At 41.2% G+C, this 19,297-nt stretch overlaps 1 protein-coding gene across 1 annotated transcript in view; it reads left to right on the top strand.

The window, feature by feature from the left end:
* The first annotated feature begins 716 nt into the window (after positions 1-716).
* Positions 717-19,297, top strand: part of igdcc4 (immunoglobulin superfamily, DCC subclass, member 4) — a 45,456-nt gene continuing 26,875 nt past the window's right edge. Inside the window, exons 1-2 of the mRNA XM_030766929.1 lie at positions 717-1,030; positions 16,085-16,393. Of these exons, the coding sequence (XP_030622789.1) occupies positions 964-1,030; positions 16,085-16,393 (376 nt within the window). The 5' untranslated portion in view covers positions 717-963. The remainder of the gene's footprint in view (positions 1,031-16,084; positions 16,394-19,297) is intronic.

The raw sequence follows: 19,297 nt of genomic DNA, 5'->3' as shown, positions 1-19,297 counted from the left end.
GAGTTGGTGAAGTGACTCAATTTTCTATTCATTTTTCTTTTTATTCTGATGGTTGTGTGTATAACTCTCAAATGTAGTTAACGTAGTTTGAAAGCATCTCTAAAATTCCATATCAGATCCAACAATATCTGCTCCTTGACGACAATTCAAGCTGTCATAGGAATGCTTCAGTGAAGTCCTTGACCAGTTTTACAGAGCAAATTCTACACACACACACACACACACACATTCTGTAAAGCGACTGTGAGAACTTTTGACATTATTGGTAATGTACAAACGTTTGGATATCAGAGTGGATCTCTAGTCTACTTGTTTTTGTGTGGGGAACTGGGGACTTGTACACCACTTCAGCATGAATGGATGGGCACTGTGCAGTAGCCACTGTAGGACACATGAGTGTTTAATAGCCTCGGGAGGAAAATACGACACATGCTTGATCTGTGAGGAGGATATGGGGTTGAGTGGGGCTTTTTGGCGCAGCGCGATCGCAGGTTTACTCGAAAGCAAGCGCGGAGCAGCGGCACAACGAAGAGAGTGGGTGTGTAAAGATATTGGCTGAGTTTCAGGCGACTCCATTGGACACCTAAAGCGGGACATGCTGGTTTATGTCTCTGCGTGTGTGTGTGTTGGGGGGGCAGAGTGTGCGTGCGTGCGTGCGTGTGTGAAAGAGAGAGGGAGAGAGTGTGTGTATGTGCCGGAGCCAGCTAACACACACACTCTTAACATTCGCGCACAACATGGCGAAGAGGCGCCGCGAGACACGACAGCTTTCCCCCGACTAGTGCAGCTCTGTTACATGTGAAGACAGGGGGACCAATGCAACGGGGAAATATATGAAATTGTTGTCGGCCAAATAGACCCGTGGAGATTATTGTGGATTCCATTGAATGAATGTAGCTAGCGGTACAGCTCGCTTATTAACCGCACGCCTATTACCCCTCTGCTGAAATTCAAAGGCTTTACATGGCGGTGGAGAATATCTGGTTTTTCTGTCTACTTTCGTTGGGGTCTATCCGTCTAGCCGTTCAAGGTAAAGAAAAAAATATTATACTGTGTACATGTTTTGTCGCGACTAGAGCTACGACTTTTATTGTACATGTTTTATGTCTTTAATTTAAATTTATTTATTTATTTAATCTGTCTGGACATGAGGGACTTAAAAGCACGGCACGGTTTCAGGGTGATTTTGCACCTTGCTCAGTGCAGCTTTTCTCACAGAGTTCAGTTGAATTTGACCCCTGAGTACGTTTTTAAAAATTGCCACTGTAACCATGCTTCTTTCACGTGGAATGTCCCCTGCACAAGCTACTTATGGGCTCACATTTCTAAAGTTGCGATTTGTAGCATTTCTGGAAAAAGCCACATTTGGTGGGATGGCACTCTTTTGGTTTGTATGTTGAAACACAGACTGACGGCGCTTGTTTTGGAATGTAGGACGACTTTCCAGACACCAAGTGTCTTTACGACCGAACATAACCGCTGGACAAACATGTGGTGAACCCTTTTCGTGGTACAGAAACGTTTTTTTTCGGCCCAGATGTTAGCTTTTAATCGATGTGACTTCAAAACAAGTTTACCTCTCGCCTAGTGAAGTTGGAAGATTTTAGACATTTAACTGTGGGCTGTATAATTTGTTGTCAGACTTCAGAACCTGAAAAGCGTCACCGAACAATACTAACTCGCGTCAGAGTTTCTTTTGTTCAGATAGCCTAAACTAATGAGTTCAGGTCAACTAATTTAATTGCAATTATTTTATAATATTTATAGTTTGTCTAGCCCGTTTGTATTCTCGAAAAGGTTAACCAAAGCAACACATCAACGCATTAAACATTAAGTAAGTTCAAATGTGAGGTAATTTATTTGAAGAAAACGTATTCAATTTAGGTATCGATCATATCTGCCATGTGGTTGGTGTTACCATGGCTTTTTAAAGGGCTGTAGGCTGTGCCTTTCAAATACAGTTCAGAGACACTGTAGCAGCCTCTATGACAAGGAGGGCTTATATACCCACATCCAAGACACCATGCAGCTGATGGGCAGTGAGGAAAGAGAAAGTGAATTTGTGTGTGTGTGTGTGTGTGTGTGAGTGTGAGATGAGGAGGGGGGCCTGGATGTCTGATGTAGGAACCAGGCACTGCATTTCCATGACAAAGAACTGCACTAAGACACATGGGTACCTCCCAGCATCCGGCACTTCTCTCGTCTTTTGGTAAATGGCCTGGAGGGTCCTGCCGTATTGATCTGGTGCATAAATTTTGTTGTCGTACGATTTAGACTTCTGTATGCATGGGTCCAAATAGCTCTTCTTGTTTATTTGTATAGCTGAGTGTGCAATAGACATGGATTACCTTTACCACTCTTATATACCCCCTCAACTCATTGCCTCATTGCCTAACCTGCTTTAGATGTTAGGACAGATCAGAGTGCTTGTGCTTGCTTTGCTTGGTTAACTGTGCACGGACAGCTTAACGTACTATGGTTATTGACCCAGGGTCGCAAAGTGTTTGAAAAATGTCCAGGATGGAATAATTTTCGTCGATTTTTTTTTCTGTAGCCGACTTTCTCAAGTCAGAATTTTGCCCTGGAGTCTGGGAAACCAATATTCTATCTAGTTTTGGTGATTAAATATTGTAATACAAGTATAATTACTATGTCATATATATACATTTTTTTTCCTTCAGAGCAGAAGTGAGACCTTAGAGAAAAGACATGCAGGAGTACTCCTGCTGCCCTCGGTTGAGTCTGTACAATCTAGGTAGCCCCTCCCTTGGAGCATAGCTTTCCTCCACAATTAGGCTTGTAGCCCTAAAGCCACACATTTGCTCCCCTTGACCTTGATTAGTTGATTTGTATGTGTTTGTACAGTAGGGAGGAAGGAAAAAAACCCAACAACAGTGCCATTCTGTGGCATGAATTTTGGTCTAATGGTGATCTGACCCATGATGGAATATCTGTGGACAAATGCCATTGTGAAGCTGTACAAGCTTATAATAACAAATACAGAGACAACGGTGATGAAACTGGCCATGGAAACCTGAGAGAAAAGAGAGAGAGAGAGAAAGAGAGAGAACTGGAGGTAAAAAGAGGGAGGGAAAGAAGGAACGAGAGAAGGAGAGAATTAGAAGGAGAGGCATAGAAAGAGGGAGGAAGAGAGAGAGAGAGAGAGAGAGAGAAAATTGAGATGTAGAGAAGGAGTGAGGTATAGAGAGAGTGGAACGAGAGGAGGAGGGGATCTGGTAAAGAGGGCGATAGATGTAGCCGGTGCCGTGTGTTTTGTGTAGAACGGTCCAATGGCCCGCGTTCAGGCTAGACACCCCTCGAGGACAGCTCCCACAAATACAGCGCAAAAAAAAAAAAAATCCCTCTTCATGTCCCTCACTAAGGCATTCCTGTGTTCCAAGCTCTCAGATCGGAAGAGGAATGTGTGTGTGTGGTTTTATTGTGGGAACTGGGTCTAGTGAGTAGAGCTGGTAGAGGGGGGAGGGGGGGGGGTGGGGGTGGGCTAGTGGCTATTGGGGAATAAGGTTGAGTTTTGATGGGTGTTTGGAGTGAAGGGGTGCTTAGTTATTATTTTTTTTTTCCCTTTCTTTTTTCTTTGTGTAAGACCCATAAACAAAGAGCTTGTTTTTTCCATTTGAAAGATCAAATGAAAATATATGTGAACTCTGATGAACTCCAGATGAACAGTTCCGCTCTGTGTGTTGGTGGTGTCCATATCTTGTGCAGTCTTGCTGAAGCCTGTTCCGAAAAACAAGAGAGGGTCTAGCGGTGGAAAAATCTTGCTTATGTTTTTTTTTTTTTTTTCCTAACAGGCAATATCGCCTGCTGTGTAGTTGAACATTCCAGCATTTTCCTCGAAATTCATCATAGAGCCCTTTGCTCTCTGGATAAGCCATAGGAAAAAAAAAAAAAAGAGAGAGGGATGAGAAGAAGAAGAAGAAGAAGAAGAAGAAAGAAGAGGCTGGAGAGGTTATTGTACAGAACACATCACATGGTCCATTTCCCATCTTTTCTCTTCCCCAACTCGTGACTCGTCATCGGGGGATCACATGCGGGGGTTTTTTTTGGATCCTTTGGGGCTTTGAGTGTGTTTTTACCAGCCACTTCATTGGCACATTCATTTAACACCGACTCTCAGACTGTGGTCGAGCGTGCCTTTTTTCCTGCTGTTGCCATAGTGTTTGCTTTATGTTCCATTAGTCATATGGCCTGACTTGTGTCCATTTGCCACTGAGAGCAGAGCTCACAGTCTCCTGCCAAACCGTATTGTCACCATTAGTCTAAAGATAAGTATTGGAGTGGAAACATGCATAATTCTTCTTTTTTTTTTTTAAATTCTTCCTCTGATTGGCGATGTTTTCTCGTTTCTTAAGATCTCTGAATTATGGTGCTCAAGGCAGTTTTGTTGTATACTGGACAATCTATTGGATGGATTTAGCCAAAAAAATGAGTGAAATCCCTCTTTAATCTCTATTAGTCATAATCTGCTTAGGGCACTGTTTTCAGTGAGGGGATTTTGACTTCACTGGACTCCGTTACATGCTTGTGAACAAGTTCCGCCTAATTGATAATTTATGAAATTAATTACAGTTTTTGTCTTTAACAGAATGCTGTGTAAATGTTATAATTATGTTAATTCTATTACGTAAACCCAGCATGCTCTTGGCTAAATTCCTTATTTAAACTTTGTGGGTGTAATCCATTTTTTCCATGGAGTTGTATTCCTCAGGGATGTCATGTTTGATAAAGTGTGTGTGTGTGTGTGTGTGTGTGTGTGCGTGTGCGTTTAAGATGCAGTTCATTTTTGATTTTGAAGGTGTTGAATTGTATTTTAAAATTGTCTGCTCTGTTCACTGCATGCGCTGGTCTGAGTGTGATATATTTGGGTGCCGTCTAAATTTCCTTTTTGAATTCCCATGGGAGGCTGTTCACAGGCTCTGTTCCAGTGGAAATGAGCACAATACCTGCAGCGGGAGCTTAGGGATGAGCATCAGAGGAAATCATTTATTCCACTTTTCTTCCCCTCTCTTTGACTCATTGCTGTGACATCTTGTTTTTTTTTTTTTTTTGTCCTTCGCTGTGGTTCCAGATTAGTTTTTTTTTTATGAATTTCAGAGATCTTTTCCTGAGAGTTTTTTTCTAAGCTGTAATGTATATTCTTACATTTGTCATGTTGGAGTATATCTGTTGCGTAGTTGGCATAGATAAGATCTCCTATCTCCCTGCCAGAAGCTGATAGAAGAATAGGGGACATTTAGCCAGCTGTCTGTGTACAGAGAGTGGTTAGGAGGAGCATGGGGAACTCTGCTATACGTGCCCTGTGTTCGTTATGTATTTTACAGGGGTCAAGTTGAGATAAATCAGTTAGAAAAGCGTTAAACATCTCTCTCTGTCATAATTTCTGTCTTAAATCCAACCACTGTCATCTGTTTGAAGACAAGTGCCAAAGGATGTGCCCTGCCAGAATCCTGCAGCTCAAAGACGCACCATTGCATTCAACACTTCTTTTAATCACATTTTATTGTTATTCATTACTGTATTCGGTATGTTGATATGAAGTTTCTCCTGAAGGTACCATGACGCTAGTTCAATGTTGTGAAAGGCAATTCACATGCTTGGCTTCTGGCATGGTTCATTTAGCAGTATTACATGAACTCTAAGACTGTTAATTAGGGATTATAGAAGTACTTTTTTTTTCCGTATTAGTGTAATTCACACTCCACGGGGTACACAGAATTGTAAGAGTACTGGAAAGCAGTATTCTTGTTCTGTTCATAATTATAACAGTGTGGGTCTTCATAAAACGTATAATAAATCTGGTGTGAAATTCCAGCTGCTCTGTTGGAATTTTACACTAGGAGATTTCTCGTACGTTTTCTGTGTTGTGAACAGGCTTTCAGAGCACAGCAATGAGAGTAGAATGGACTCACATGGATTAGAACAAACCCCATTACATTCACTTAGGCCAGGCCTACATTTTAGCAGGACTGGGTTGTTAGTAATCTCAGAAGACCTGATTCACACATTGTCCATTTAAGATTCTCTAAGAGGCTGCATAGTTTTTGGTGGTCATGCAGGTTTGTGATGTAGTCTTTTTTGTGAAGTTGTTGGCTAGTGTGTGTTGGCTTGTTGGCTATGTGTTGGCTAGTCACATGACTCATGGTTGACTTGTGGAAAACTGGAACATGTCAAAACATGTTGATTTCATGGAATAGGTTTCATGACATTTCTCCATGAAACATGTAGCCCTGGTTTTGATGACACTCTTTGAACATCATCTGACTGTTAAATGGTTGAAGATCAATGTAAAGGAATCAGTATTTTTACACGACAGTGGTTTCATGGGCATCGAGGACTAAGAGGATACTGAGTGAAGTTTTCCTCAGAGGGTCGTAGCCAAATGCTTCTTTTCCTGTTTACACATTATGACAAAAATGTGCAAATATGAGTTAGCTAGAGTCTTTGCATATTGCGTGTTTATTTTATTGTTTTTTTGGCGCAGTGTGAATAAATGAATTCTTTTCTTGATTAACTTTACATCTACTGGAATGGTAGAATGTTCTAGAATGTGGAGAACGTTTTAGGAGCATGTGTAACTGTTGGTAGCTGGGAGTGCTTCCCATACATAATGTGTGTGTGTGTGTGTGTGTGTATTTATGCGTATATGGTTGTGTGAGGCTGTGTCTCTTCCTTGTGGCCCTCACCGGGTAAACAGTCATACGATCACATTCCTACCATTCTCTACTGCTGTCCATGTGGTCACATGACCCTAGAGTTGGCGCACAGGTTTGAAGTTGTTGTGGGAGGAGTACAGTCCAGCGAGGAGACACTGAGGAGACACTGAGGAAGAACACACCCACACACACACACACACACACACACAGTAACGTTAAGGAGACAGACAACCTTGGACACGCACATGCATACATTTTCCCACACCGGTCTCACAGAGGGTATTCAGAAATGTACCAGTTAAATTAGTCAAATCAGAATAAAACAACTGAAAAAAAAGAGATAAAAGGTGAATTCTGAATCTGTGAGATGAAGAAACAAAAAGGTGTACAGCTGGCTTCATCCAAAAAAAAAAAAAGATTAAAAAAAAAAAAAGAAAGACGCCAGACATTTGCACTCTGCTTTGCAAGGGGTTGTCACGGTATTATTGCTCAGCTCCAATTCCCTTGAAAGTTTTGTCCTCTTCAAATAGACTGTCGAAATAACTTTGAAGTTTTTAACAAGGCAACAATAAAAGTCCATAACCTTGAATCAACCACATGCACAGATTTCTCCAAAAAGCATAGAAATGAATGGGAAAGACTTTAAAGTATGTCTAGTAAGTTCGTTTTTGCAGGGTTATTGGCATTGTTCAACATACTTCCAGTGGTTAACGTTGTTGAAATGGTCTGTGTTTGATTGATTTGTATGGTGGGGTCATCAGTGTAGCCCAATTTCTGTGTTTTAGGAAGTCAGGGGTCCCCCTTAGTTTGCCTGGCCAGTGAGATCTGTTGGAAAACTCATGGGAAAACAAACAAGATTGGGGCAGTTTATGGTGGTGCGTGCATGTGTGTGTGAATGAATGGAGTAGGAAACAGCGATGGACGGGACAAAAAGTCTACACACACACAGACACGCACACGCGTGCATACACACACATGCACACACACACACGCACACACACACACACACGCACTTTTTCTTTAATTCTGTAAGGCTCTCTCATATTCTGAAGCTCTGTCGTTCTTTTGCTTGCTCTCTGACTCCGCCTGTCTCTTATGGCCTTGTTTTTTTGTTGTCATATTTGTTCTCAGTGGCTTTGATCAGTGTTATAAAAAAAAAAAACTTTGGTTCAGTTCACACAGCAAGCAGAACAATCAATATAAACAACTAACGCTGTCAAGCAAACAAAAAGAAATTTTGTTTCTGGTTGGAAAAAGAAATGATCTTGCAAATCAACAACAAATTATATATTTATCGTGCCTCTTCCGTTGAGATTCTGATCGCCAGTGGACTCAATGAGAAAAGAGCAAATGCAAATTCCTACCTTTCTTCAACTATACAATGTTTTGGTTGACACAAAAATTTGTCCTGGGTGCATTGGACCCAAATCCTGGAAGTGGGAGTAATGCAGTTGTGGAGGCAAAGCTCAGTGCATATTATTAATTTAACTGCATCCACCTTTTTTTGCCTTCTGAAGGTCAGCATTAAAATTTATGATCAGCCTTATGTGTGTCCCTTCCCCATAGTGATCTGATTATTTTCATAAACCTATAAGACTCAAGCTTATAAAGATTTAGGAATAAAAATGAATATGTGAATAGATAAGTGTGTATACATAAAACTGATCAAATTTGGAGCAAGAGCAGTTGAGATACGAATTTTAAACTCGTCTTCTTGCTCACATGTGCACTCATCTACTTGATGTCTCACTCACTCACTCACTCACTCACTCATTTGTTCAGTCATTAACTCATTCTCTCACACAGTTAGTCAATCACTCACTTACCTACTCACTCACTCACTCATTTGTTCAGTCACTCACTCATTCTCTCACACAGTTAGATAGTCAATCACTCACTCACTCACTCTCTGATTTGTTCAGTCACTCACTCATTCTCTCACACAGTTAGATAGTCAATCACTCACTCACTCACTCACTCATTTGTTCAGTCACTCACTCATTCTCTCACACAGTTTAGATAGTCAATCACTCACTCACTCATTTGTTCAGTCACTCACTCATTCTCTCACACAGATAGTCACTCACTCACTCACTTACTCACTCACTAACTCACTTACTGACCTAGGTTTCCTTTGGCCTCTATAGCTTTCCCATATTATCCCCTCGCTGGCATATCATATCTTCACAGAGATAACAAACAAACCATCATGCTTGAACTTTATGTCAGTTGTGCGTGTGTGTGTATGTGCTTGTGTGTGTGTGCGCATGCATGTGCTTTCGTACTCTCTCAGATCCTCCTAACATGCATGCAGTTGTGTGTGATGTGAAAAGTGCCGTGTGTGTGTTTTGTTGTGTTTAACACACTGGTATGATCTTCACGCAATTTTTTTGGGAATTGCACGAGTAATACCTGGACACTGTAAGTTAATTTGCAGACTTTGGCCACTTTAGAGTCTTCCTGTCATGTTGTTTAGGCAGAGTTGACTAAGGGTGCTATGAGAGAACAGAACTCCCTCTACATTACATCATTAAAGTAGCTTTTCCACTGCAGCTTTGATTTCAAGTGGACCATGGTCTATGAACTTCAATTTTGGCATGAATGGTGTGTCCTCAAACTTCCACACTAACCAATAAAAAGAGATATGTTGCAAACTCCTCTCTCTCTCTCCCTCTCTCTGCCCAAAATGTCTTTCTTTCTACCTCTGTTCACCTCATTCTAGAGAGACAACATAAGCAACATTTTCTGTGTTTTAAGAGGCCTTGAGTTTTTGTTTTAGTGTTTTTGTGGGGGGGGGGGGGGGGTGTTGTCTGCTTTACTTTAGATCCACTCCAGAACACAAATTTAGCATACATATAGCAGTTAGCAGTTTGTAGCATACATATATATCTCCATTTAACTAAATATGCCCTCAGCATCCCTTTAACATTAGGAGCATCCCTTTACGCCTGATGAGTGAGGAGAAGTGAGGGTATCTATCCAGTTCACTTAGCAACTATGTGAGAAGAATGTGGTACTGTTCTGTAAAGATCTGAAAACATTATCTACTGATTTCTGATGGCTGTGGCAGAGATAAAAAAAACTTTTAGGCAGAATGTTTAGACAGTAGAGTGAGTGTTTGGTCAGGTAAAAACGCTACCAGGTCAGTGTTGTTCTTCATGCTGAAACCTGAGATTAAGGTGAACAACATTCATTTTCAGTTCGGCAGATCACTCACTACAAAATGTTAAATGAACCGCAGTCAAATGCCAATAAAACGGTCTCTGAATTTTTTTTTTTTTTTTTAACGTGTTCAACAATCCCTTGAACAAACATACAGTGAATGTTTTATTTACATAATTTAATCACAAATGTAAGACAGGAAGGAATTAGTATTAACGCTATTAAGCAGGATGTCCTTGCGTTGAAGCAGTATTTGCTGAGGGAAGGCTGGTCATTGCTGACAGTGAATTTTGTGAGCAATAGGGCCCTCGTTTGAAAAGGAGATAAAAATAGTTTATAAAGATGTATTGGAATACCCTAGCAGTACTGGATCTGTATGCTACAGGATCTCATTCAGTGCTGGATATGAAGTCTTTATCATTCTGATAGATATTCAATGACTCCCCAAATCATCTAGAAAATTCACTTGTTTTGATGTATCATTCTTTTTTTTTTTTTCTCGCTATCGAACTTTAATATTGGAATGTCTCCATTGTGAACTTAGGAATAAAATATGCACATGTTATTTTGCTTTTGAAAGATATATATCTCTCGGTCTTTGAAGTCTTCATATAGTGCTTTTCAAGGAAAGAAATGCACATTTTTACAGGAAAATGAGGTTGGAATTTGGTTCAAAATTTCATTACAAATAAGCTTCACAATCTTTTTCTGTCTTTATAGTGTTTGTTCTATGTGTTCTTAAGAAATTAAAGACTTGAAAGTCTCCTAAAAGCAGTAATGCAATGTTGGAGAAAGGGTTTTTTTATTGCTATATATTGTTCAATAAACTAGATTTAAGTGCAAATCTGGCCTTTAGGATGGTACACAGAAACGTGGTGTATGATGTCACGATCACGCATTTTAAAAATATCCTACTTCAATGCCTTTACGAAAATCAAGAACGAACTTAATCCTCAACACACACACACACACACACACACACACACACACACACAAAATGTAATCACTGTGTAATCAGCGTTTGACATTCATTCCTTGCACACATTCATTTATTGAGAAAGCTACAGATTCAAAATTGTTCTCCTTAATTCATAAAATGCTTGATATATTAAACTGCTTTGCACACAGTTTTTGCTTGACAAACCAAATCTAATGTTTATGAATTAACATCAAGGCACTGGCTTTCATAAAGTATAAGTAAGTAGGCAGATAAGCAAATAAAGGGATAATGATTACTTTCCCAGTAGTGGTCGGACTGGGCATTGTACTGATTAAAGCCTGGGGTGCATAGATCGATATATACACACACACACACACACACACACTTATATATATATAAAACCTACATCATGGTTTTATTCCTATTTTTTGTTTATGGATTCTGTTTAACTCTGTTTCAGTTTGTTTGAGGCTCGTTCTTTTTTCAGCTGCTGCCTTTCTGAGAACTCTATCACTTCAACATATTTCATGAGTGACAATAATATTAATATTCTGCCCACTCAATTAATGATCGAGAGCTCCTTAGCAAATATTCACTTCCAGTCGCAGTTTAACAGCCAGCCAAGTAACTGCTTTTCAGAGACAACACGTCTGACTCACCATTTGAATTACCTGTGTTTTTATGTTCACACTTTAAAGATTGAATATGTATGGTTTTTTGGGGTTTGTTTTTGAGAGATGAGCTTTTTTTTTTCCTTTTTGACACACACGCACACACACACACACACGCGCACACACACGGAAGGAGCCTGGTATGTGAAAGCAACCATGTCCTTGTCTGTAGCTCTGTTTGAAAGGAAAAGTATAATATTGTGTAAACGAACTGTGTGGCTTTTATGTTGCCTCTGAATTGTATCTGCTGTGCTGTGTATCTGCTAATAGAGCAGGTGAAACGTGGGCAAAGCTGCCTCTCCAGCTTTGAAGAAGTTAACCTTGTGCTGTCACAGATATAGATGTACGAAGACAGAAAGAGAAAGAGAGAGAGATGCTCTGAGGCTCTTAAGCCAGGCTGCGCAGATTATGAGAGGGACACATAATAATAGTAATAATAACAATAATAATAATAATAATAACAATAAAAACAATAATAATGAAAGTTTATTTAGAGCTCAATATCACTATTAATAGTCTCAAAGGGCTTTACATGTCCATAACAAAGTCAAATGAAAATTATATTATCCATAAGTTAGAGAAAATAGATAAGTCTTTAGTTTGGTTTTAAAGTTATGAAGAGAGCTTGCCTCCTTAATTTAGGTAGACTATTCCAGAGCAAGGGAGAGCAGTAGGAAAAGGCTCGGTAGCCATTGGGCTTCTTTTTAACTCTCGGAACGACTAATAGTCCGGAATCTTGAGCACAGGGTGCGAGGGGGATAATAGGGTGTAATTAAGGCAGATAAGTAGGCCAGTGCAAGCCCATGTAGAATTTTATATGTTAACAAGAGGACCTTAAAATCTGCCCTAGCACGAATTGGGAGTCAGTGAAGGGAAGCCAGGACAGGGCTAATATGATCAAACTTCCTTGTTCTGGTCAGGATTCAGGCAGCAGCATTCTGGACCAGCTGAAGACTTTTGGTAAAAGAGGCAGGCAGACCAGAGTACAGAACATTGCAGTAATCGAGGCGAGATGTGACAAATGCGTGAACAATGGTTTCTACATCAGCCGTACTTAGCAAGGGCCTAATTTTAGTGATATTACGGAGGTGATAGAAGGCAGTTTTAGTTGTGTTTTTGATATGAGTTGCTAGCGAGAGACTAGGGTCAAAAATCACATCAAGGTTTTTAGCTGTAGAGCTTTGAGAGAAAATGCAGTTGTCAAAATTTAAGGTAAGATCACTAAAAAGATGCTTATGCATAGGGGGACCAATGACCTGAATTTCAGTCTTGTCATTAAGCATCTGGACATTTGAAGACATTCAACCCTTAATAGCACAAAGACATGCTTCAGTGTAAGCCAATTCAGAGCAGTCATTGTGCTTGATAGGCAGGAAAATCTGAGTATTGTCAGCATGACAATGGAAGTTATTGTTGTGACTACGAGTAATGTCAGCCAAAGGGAGCGTGTAAATAGAGAATAGGAGAGGGCCAAGGACCGACCCCTGAGGAACACCTTAGTTAAGCTCACATTACTGTAGTGAATACTCTGCTTTCTCTCTGAGAGATAACATTTAAACCAAGAGAGTGCTAGGCCACGAGTGCCAGTTTGATTTTCCAGGTGCTTTAACAATATAGTGTGATCGACCGTGTCAAATGCTGCACTAAGATCAAGTAGAATAAAAATAGAGATATCTATACTTCCATTCTTGCTTTCTCTCCTCTTCTCTGTATGGGTCTTTTTTTTTAGAAGTACTTTATTGATCCCCATGGGGGAATTCATCTTCTGCATTTAACCCATCCTATACACACACATTAGGAGCACTTAGCACACATACACTAAGAGCAGTGGGCAGCCGCAGTACAGTGGTCGAGGACCAATTGCAGTTCCTTTGCCAGTGCCTTGGTCAAGGGCACTGACAGGAGTATTAACCCTAACATCACCTTTGATGGTGGGAGGAAACCGGAGCACCCGGTGGAAATCGGGGAGGACATGCAGACTCCACACAGAAAGGACCTGGGACGGACGGAATTCGAACCCAGAACTTCTCCCTGTGAGCTAACAGCGCTAACCACTGAGGAGCCATGCTGCCCATGGTGTTGGTTCATGCTGCTGTGTTGGCAGCATGAGTGGTGTAGGTTCATCCCGCTGTGTCTGGGGCTTACAGTTATCTTCTTGGTTGTAACTGGGTCTATGAGCAGGGAGACGACTGCAGATGCTGGACTCACAGTAAGGTGTCTGGTAGAGTAAAGATGTTACATTGACAGAAACCTTATGCTTGTTTGCTGTGTGATATACCCAGGACAAAATGGCCTTCTTGTACTTACCATTTGAGTATGAAAATTGTCACATATGTTTCAGAGAGCGGTGCTGCTTGCAATGCACAGAGAAATGGCTCCAAATGGTTTTAATAACTTAATGAGATCCAATGAGAGAGGAGAACAGAGAGGGAGATGAGAGGGGTGATCGAGGTCAGGGGGATGATTTTGCCTTTATTGTGCCGCTGCTGTAATCTCTCTCTCTCTCTCTCTCTCTCTCTCTCTCTCTCTCTCTCTCTCCCTGTTGCTTTTCAGGGTTATTAGTTGATGAAAAGTAGAACAGATCTTCTGATGATGAGCTGCGTGTTGCCTCCACCTCTATTATAGATGCAGAAATACAGTGTTTATTTGCACTCTTTTTTCTGACTTTTCATTTACTGTCCTTCTTCACTCAACCTCTTTCTCTCACTTTCACTTGCGTACAGATGTACATTCACACGAACACACACGGAAAAGCACACACAAATGAGCAATTATTGATTGTAAAATGGAGGCCTGGTGGCTTTATTTCAGTCCCACATCTCTCTCTCTCTCTCTCTCTCTCTGTATATATCTATGTCTATATCTATCTATCTATGTATCTATACACACACGCACACACACATATATATATATATATATATGTATATACACAGTATATCTCCCTAGGCGTGTATATCTGTATTTGAGTAGATTTACTGTATCATTCTTAAAATGCGACAGGTCTACAGAGCTGTAGTAGGCTTCTATCAACCCACCAGAAGACATACACTTAAACATACCATCCATCACAAAATCTCTGCCTTTCTTTGTTCATGTATCTTTCCCTCTTTCCTCTGTCTACCTTAGCCCACTTTCTCATAAACACACACACACACACACACACACACACACACACACACACACACACAGACTCACTCGAAACATACATGCACAAAGGGAAGAGAGAGAGAGGGAGAGATGACAATGAAGGGTCAGCTCCCATTTCAATCAACATAATAATTCCGTTTGCCATTAGCTTAATTAATTGAGTGCCATGCTGGAACACACACACACACACACACGCGTGCACGCACGCACACACACGCACGCGTGCACACACACACACACACACGCACAAAATAAATGGGAAACCCATTTGTTTGTCTGTTTAAGATTATACACTTGTGGTGACAGTATTAGTGTTATAAAGCTTTACCTCTCTGTGGTCAAGGCTGCACAGTAATGTGCATATTTATTGGGTTTTACAAGCCGTCACTTAAAAAACAGCAGTGTTCAGCATTGTGCAAGGCACAGACGGTGTTGATGAATGATTGCTGTTTGCCAGGGCTCCTTGCCGTGCATGTCTGAGAGTTGTTTTATACAGTCAGATATTGTAGACAATATGTCTCACTGCAGCTCCATGAATATTTTCAACATGAGGGCACTTTAAAAGTACAGTATTGTCGATTTTTTTTTTCTTATGGGAAGTGAAAAAAGAAGCCTGTCTTTCCTGCCCTTCAAGTTCTCTTTGTTTGTTCCCAGGCCATTTAAGAATTGATTGTATGATTTTAATTTTCAGTGCTCAAAACCAAACATGAATTCACAGGTGATATATAGAGGTTAAAAGCTTATTTCCCATGTGCCTGATTGTAATCTGAGATCATTAGCAGCTGGTCTTTTATGTGACCTATGAGAGCAGGCTACCTTTAGTGTTTGTCTTCTTTCTTCTCTTCTTTCCATGTGCTCTATTTTTCACATTTATGTGAAAGTTGTCATAAGAGATGGACAGACAGACAGACAGACAGACAGACAGACAGATAGATAGATAGATAGATAGATATAGACAAAAATGAATGGGGGGACTTTGTTTTATTTCCTCGTAGTCACTGTACATGCATTTGAGGAAGCTTTAGAGGAAAAAAATAAACAAAAATATATTCATGTAATTTTAAATAGTTGGTCTACGCTGCAAAATCTTGTTAATTCATTTTGTTTGATGGCATTATGAGAGCTCATTACCTTATTGGATTAAGTAAATGTTAACTGACTTAAGGAGGGGCTTGCCCAAAGTTAACATGAGATCATTCAGATAATTCACTTTATTCAGTCAACACAGCATATTTGCATAATGCTTTCAAGTTAAAGAAACTATTAGATTAATTTTGTTGCATTCATTATATTTTCGCGTTTTCCCAATCTCCTTTTTCTCCCAGCGTTAGCACACTGCTGACTGATTGACTGATTACATGACTTATCTCTTTCTCTCTCTCTCTTGAACTTCTCTCACTATCTATCTATCTATCTATCTATCTATCTATCTATCTATCTATCTATCTATCTATCTATCTATCTATCTATCTTCTTCCCTCCCCCTGCAGAGAAGCCTGTGTCAGTGGAGCTGAGTTGTGGGGCGGGACCTGTGCACGTGGTGTTAGACCCAGGGCAGCCTCTCCTGTTGGACTGCCACCTGGGGGCCTCAGAGAACCCGCTGAATGTCACCTGGCTCCAGGACGGGGTCGCTCTCATGGACAGTGAGACGGTTCGGACCCTGCCCAACGGCTCCCTGCTGGTTCAGCCCTCCCCACAGGACGGAAAGGTGCCCCTTACGGTGGAGGGAGGGTACAGCTGCCTGAGTGCTAGCCCGTTTGGGACACTGACAAGTCGAACAGTCACCCTCCACCTCGCCAGTGAGTACTAGACTTAATTTTTTAACTGCATGCAAGGACATAAGTGAGTTTATCTGATGTTGGACAGTTTCTGTTCTTTGAATGGGTTGTGCATATATATCTCAATGTTTTTCACTTGCACATTCATGCACATGTACACACACACACATGCACTGTTCGCTTCTCTCAAGGACACTCCTTTATACGAATGAACAAACCCACAATGCATTTCTGTTTACGGATGAACACTACTTTATATATACCCACACATCAATATAAACATACGTACACACAAACAAAAATAACAAATATATCTAAGACACTCTGCGTGTGCGCGCACACACACACACACACACACACACACACACACACATTCAGTTACTCATGCACACAAACAGCTCAGCAATGTTAAATATCTCAAAGAATAGATTTAAACACAGTTGGAAGTTTATTAGACACATATGTATAGTACTAGCTTTGACCTAACATTTTCCTCTAGAAAAAAAAACGCCACAAGTCTTTGGCACATGGATTTTACAGAGTGTTGAAAATGTCCCACAGGGATTTTTGTCAATGTTGATGTGATGACACGACCCAGCAATTGCAGTCTGAACTGAAGTACATTCATGCTGCAGTTCTGTCCATCTCACCTCAAACATACTCCGTTTGGCAGAGGTTTGTTTGGTGCAGGTCTGTTTGATGGAGGTCTGTTTTGTGGAGGTCTGTTTTGTGGAGGTTTGTTTGGTTGGTGGAGGTCTGTTTATTAGAGGTTTGTTTGGTGGGGGTCTGTTTAATGGAGGTCTGTTTGGCTGAGGTCTGTTTGGTGGGGGTCTGTTTGGTTCAGGTTTGTTTGGTTCAGGTTTGTTTGGTGGGGGTCTGTTTGGTGGAGTTCTGTTTGGTTGATGGAGGTCTGTTTGGTGGAGGTCTGTTTGGTTGATGGAGGTCTGTTTGGTTGAGGTTTCGTTGATGGAGGTCTGTTTGGTGGAGGTCTGTTTGGTTGATGGAGGTCTGTTTGGTGGAGGTCTGTTTGGTTGATGGAGGTCTGTTTGGTGGAGGTCTGTTTGGTTGATGGAGGTCTGTTTGGTTGAGGTTTCATTGATGGAGGTCTGTGTGGTGGAGGTCTGTTTGGTTGATGGAGGTCTGTGTGGTGGAGGTCTGTTTGGTTGATGGAGGTCTGTGTGGTGGAGGTCTGTTTGGCTGAGGTCTGTTTGGTTAAGGTTTGTTTGGTTAAGGTTTGTTTGGTTGAGGTCTGTTTGGTGGAGGTCTGTTTGGTTGATGGAGGTCTGTTTGGTTGAGGTTTCGTTGATGGAGGTCTGTTTGGTGGAGGTCTGTTTGGTTGATGGAGGTCTGTTTGGTTGAGGTTTCGTTGATGGAGGTCTGTTTGGTAGAGATTTGTATGGTTGAGGTTTGTTTGATAGAGGTCTGTTTGATCGAGGTCTGTTTGGGCGAGGTCTGTTTGATCGAGGTCTGTTTGATAGAGGTTTGTTTGATCGAGGTCTGTTTGGGTGAGGTCTGTTTGATCGAGGTCTGTTTGGGCGAGGTCTGTTTGATCGAGGTCTGTTTGGGCGAGGTCTGTTTGGTAGAGGTTTGTTTTGGCGAGGTCTGTTTGGTAAAGGTTTGTTTGATTGAGGTCTGTTTGGGCGAGGTCTGTTTGATCGAGGTCTGTTTGATAGAGGTTTGTTTGATCGAGGTCTGTTTGGGTGAGGTCTGTTTGATCGAGGTCTGTTTGGGCGAGGTCTGTTTGATCGAGGTCTGTTTGGGCGAGGTCTGTTTGATAGAGGTTTGTTTTGGCAAGGTCTGTTTGGCAGAGGTTTGTTTGATTGAGGTCTGCTTGATCGAGGTCTGTTTGGTTGAGATTTGTTTGATCGAGGTCTGTTTGGGCGAGGTCTGTTTGGTAGAGGTCTGTTTGGTAGAGGTCTGTTTGGTTGAGGTTTGTTTGGGCAAGGTCTGTTTGGTTGAGGTTTGGGTAATGTGAAGATCACTCGGGGAACGTGAACTCCCTGTCATGATTGGGGAACTATTCTGAGATATCCTGTGTTTTGATGTAGAGTGTCATACAGTTGGAAGTGCGGATCAACTGGATATTTTCAAACATGAAAGGACCAGGAAAACATTATTCAGTCAGGAAACCAAGACTGCCACCGTGCACCATTAACACCAGACAGGACAGGGCCATGGACTCATGCTTCTTATGCCAAATCTTGATTCTGCTCACAGAATGATGCAACAGGCACCAGGATGTTTCAGACTAGACAATACTTTCCCACTCCTCAGCTGTCTATGGTTGGCGATCACATTCCCTCTGGAGCCACATTTTCCAGTTTTTAACTGACAATTCGAACACGGTTGCTTTTTTTTTGCTGCTACAGCCCATCTGTGACAAGGAGAGATGAACTGTGAGATGCAGCTCTGCACACTGCTATTGTCCTGCATGCTTATTTACTAATCTGTGACCTCGTCATTAACCTACAGGGATCTAGCTGTTTTCCTTTGACCTCTATCATCATCAAATTGCTTTTCTACACAGGAATGCCAATGACTGGATGTTTTTTTGTTTGTTTATCAGAATATTCTTGATAAACCCTAGACGCTGTTGTGCAGGAAAAACCCAGGAGCATTTCTGAGGTACTGGAAGTGGCACGTCTGGCACAGTTAATTATACCATGCTTGGGGTCATTAAGGTCACTGGTTTTGCCAGTCCTAAAATTCATTCAAACAGTAATTGGATCCCACCATGTCTCTCTGCCTGATTTTCAGCAAAACCATGGCCACATGACTCAGAGTCCTTCATTTTTGTGAACAGGATGGTGCACCTAATAAACTGGCCACAAAGTGTACTCTTATACACTCACAGGCATGTGGACACACATGCACTCTCTCTGTCTCACACACACACACACACACACACACACACACGCACACACA

The sequence above is a fragment of the Chanos chanos genome, chromosome 2, assembly GCF_902362185.1.
Source record: "Chanos chanos chromosome 2, fChaCha1.1, whole genome shotgun sequence".
NCBI lineage: Eukaryota > Metazoa > Chordata > Actinopteri > Gonorynchiformes > Chanidae > Chanos > Chanos chanos.
This window is presented reverse-complemented; position numbering and strand designations above follow the sequence as displayed.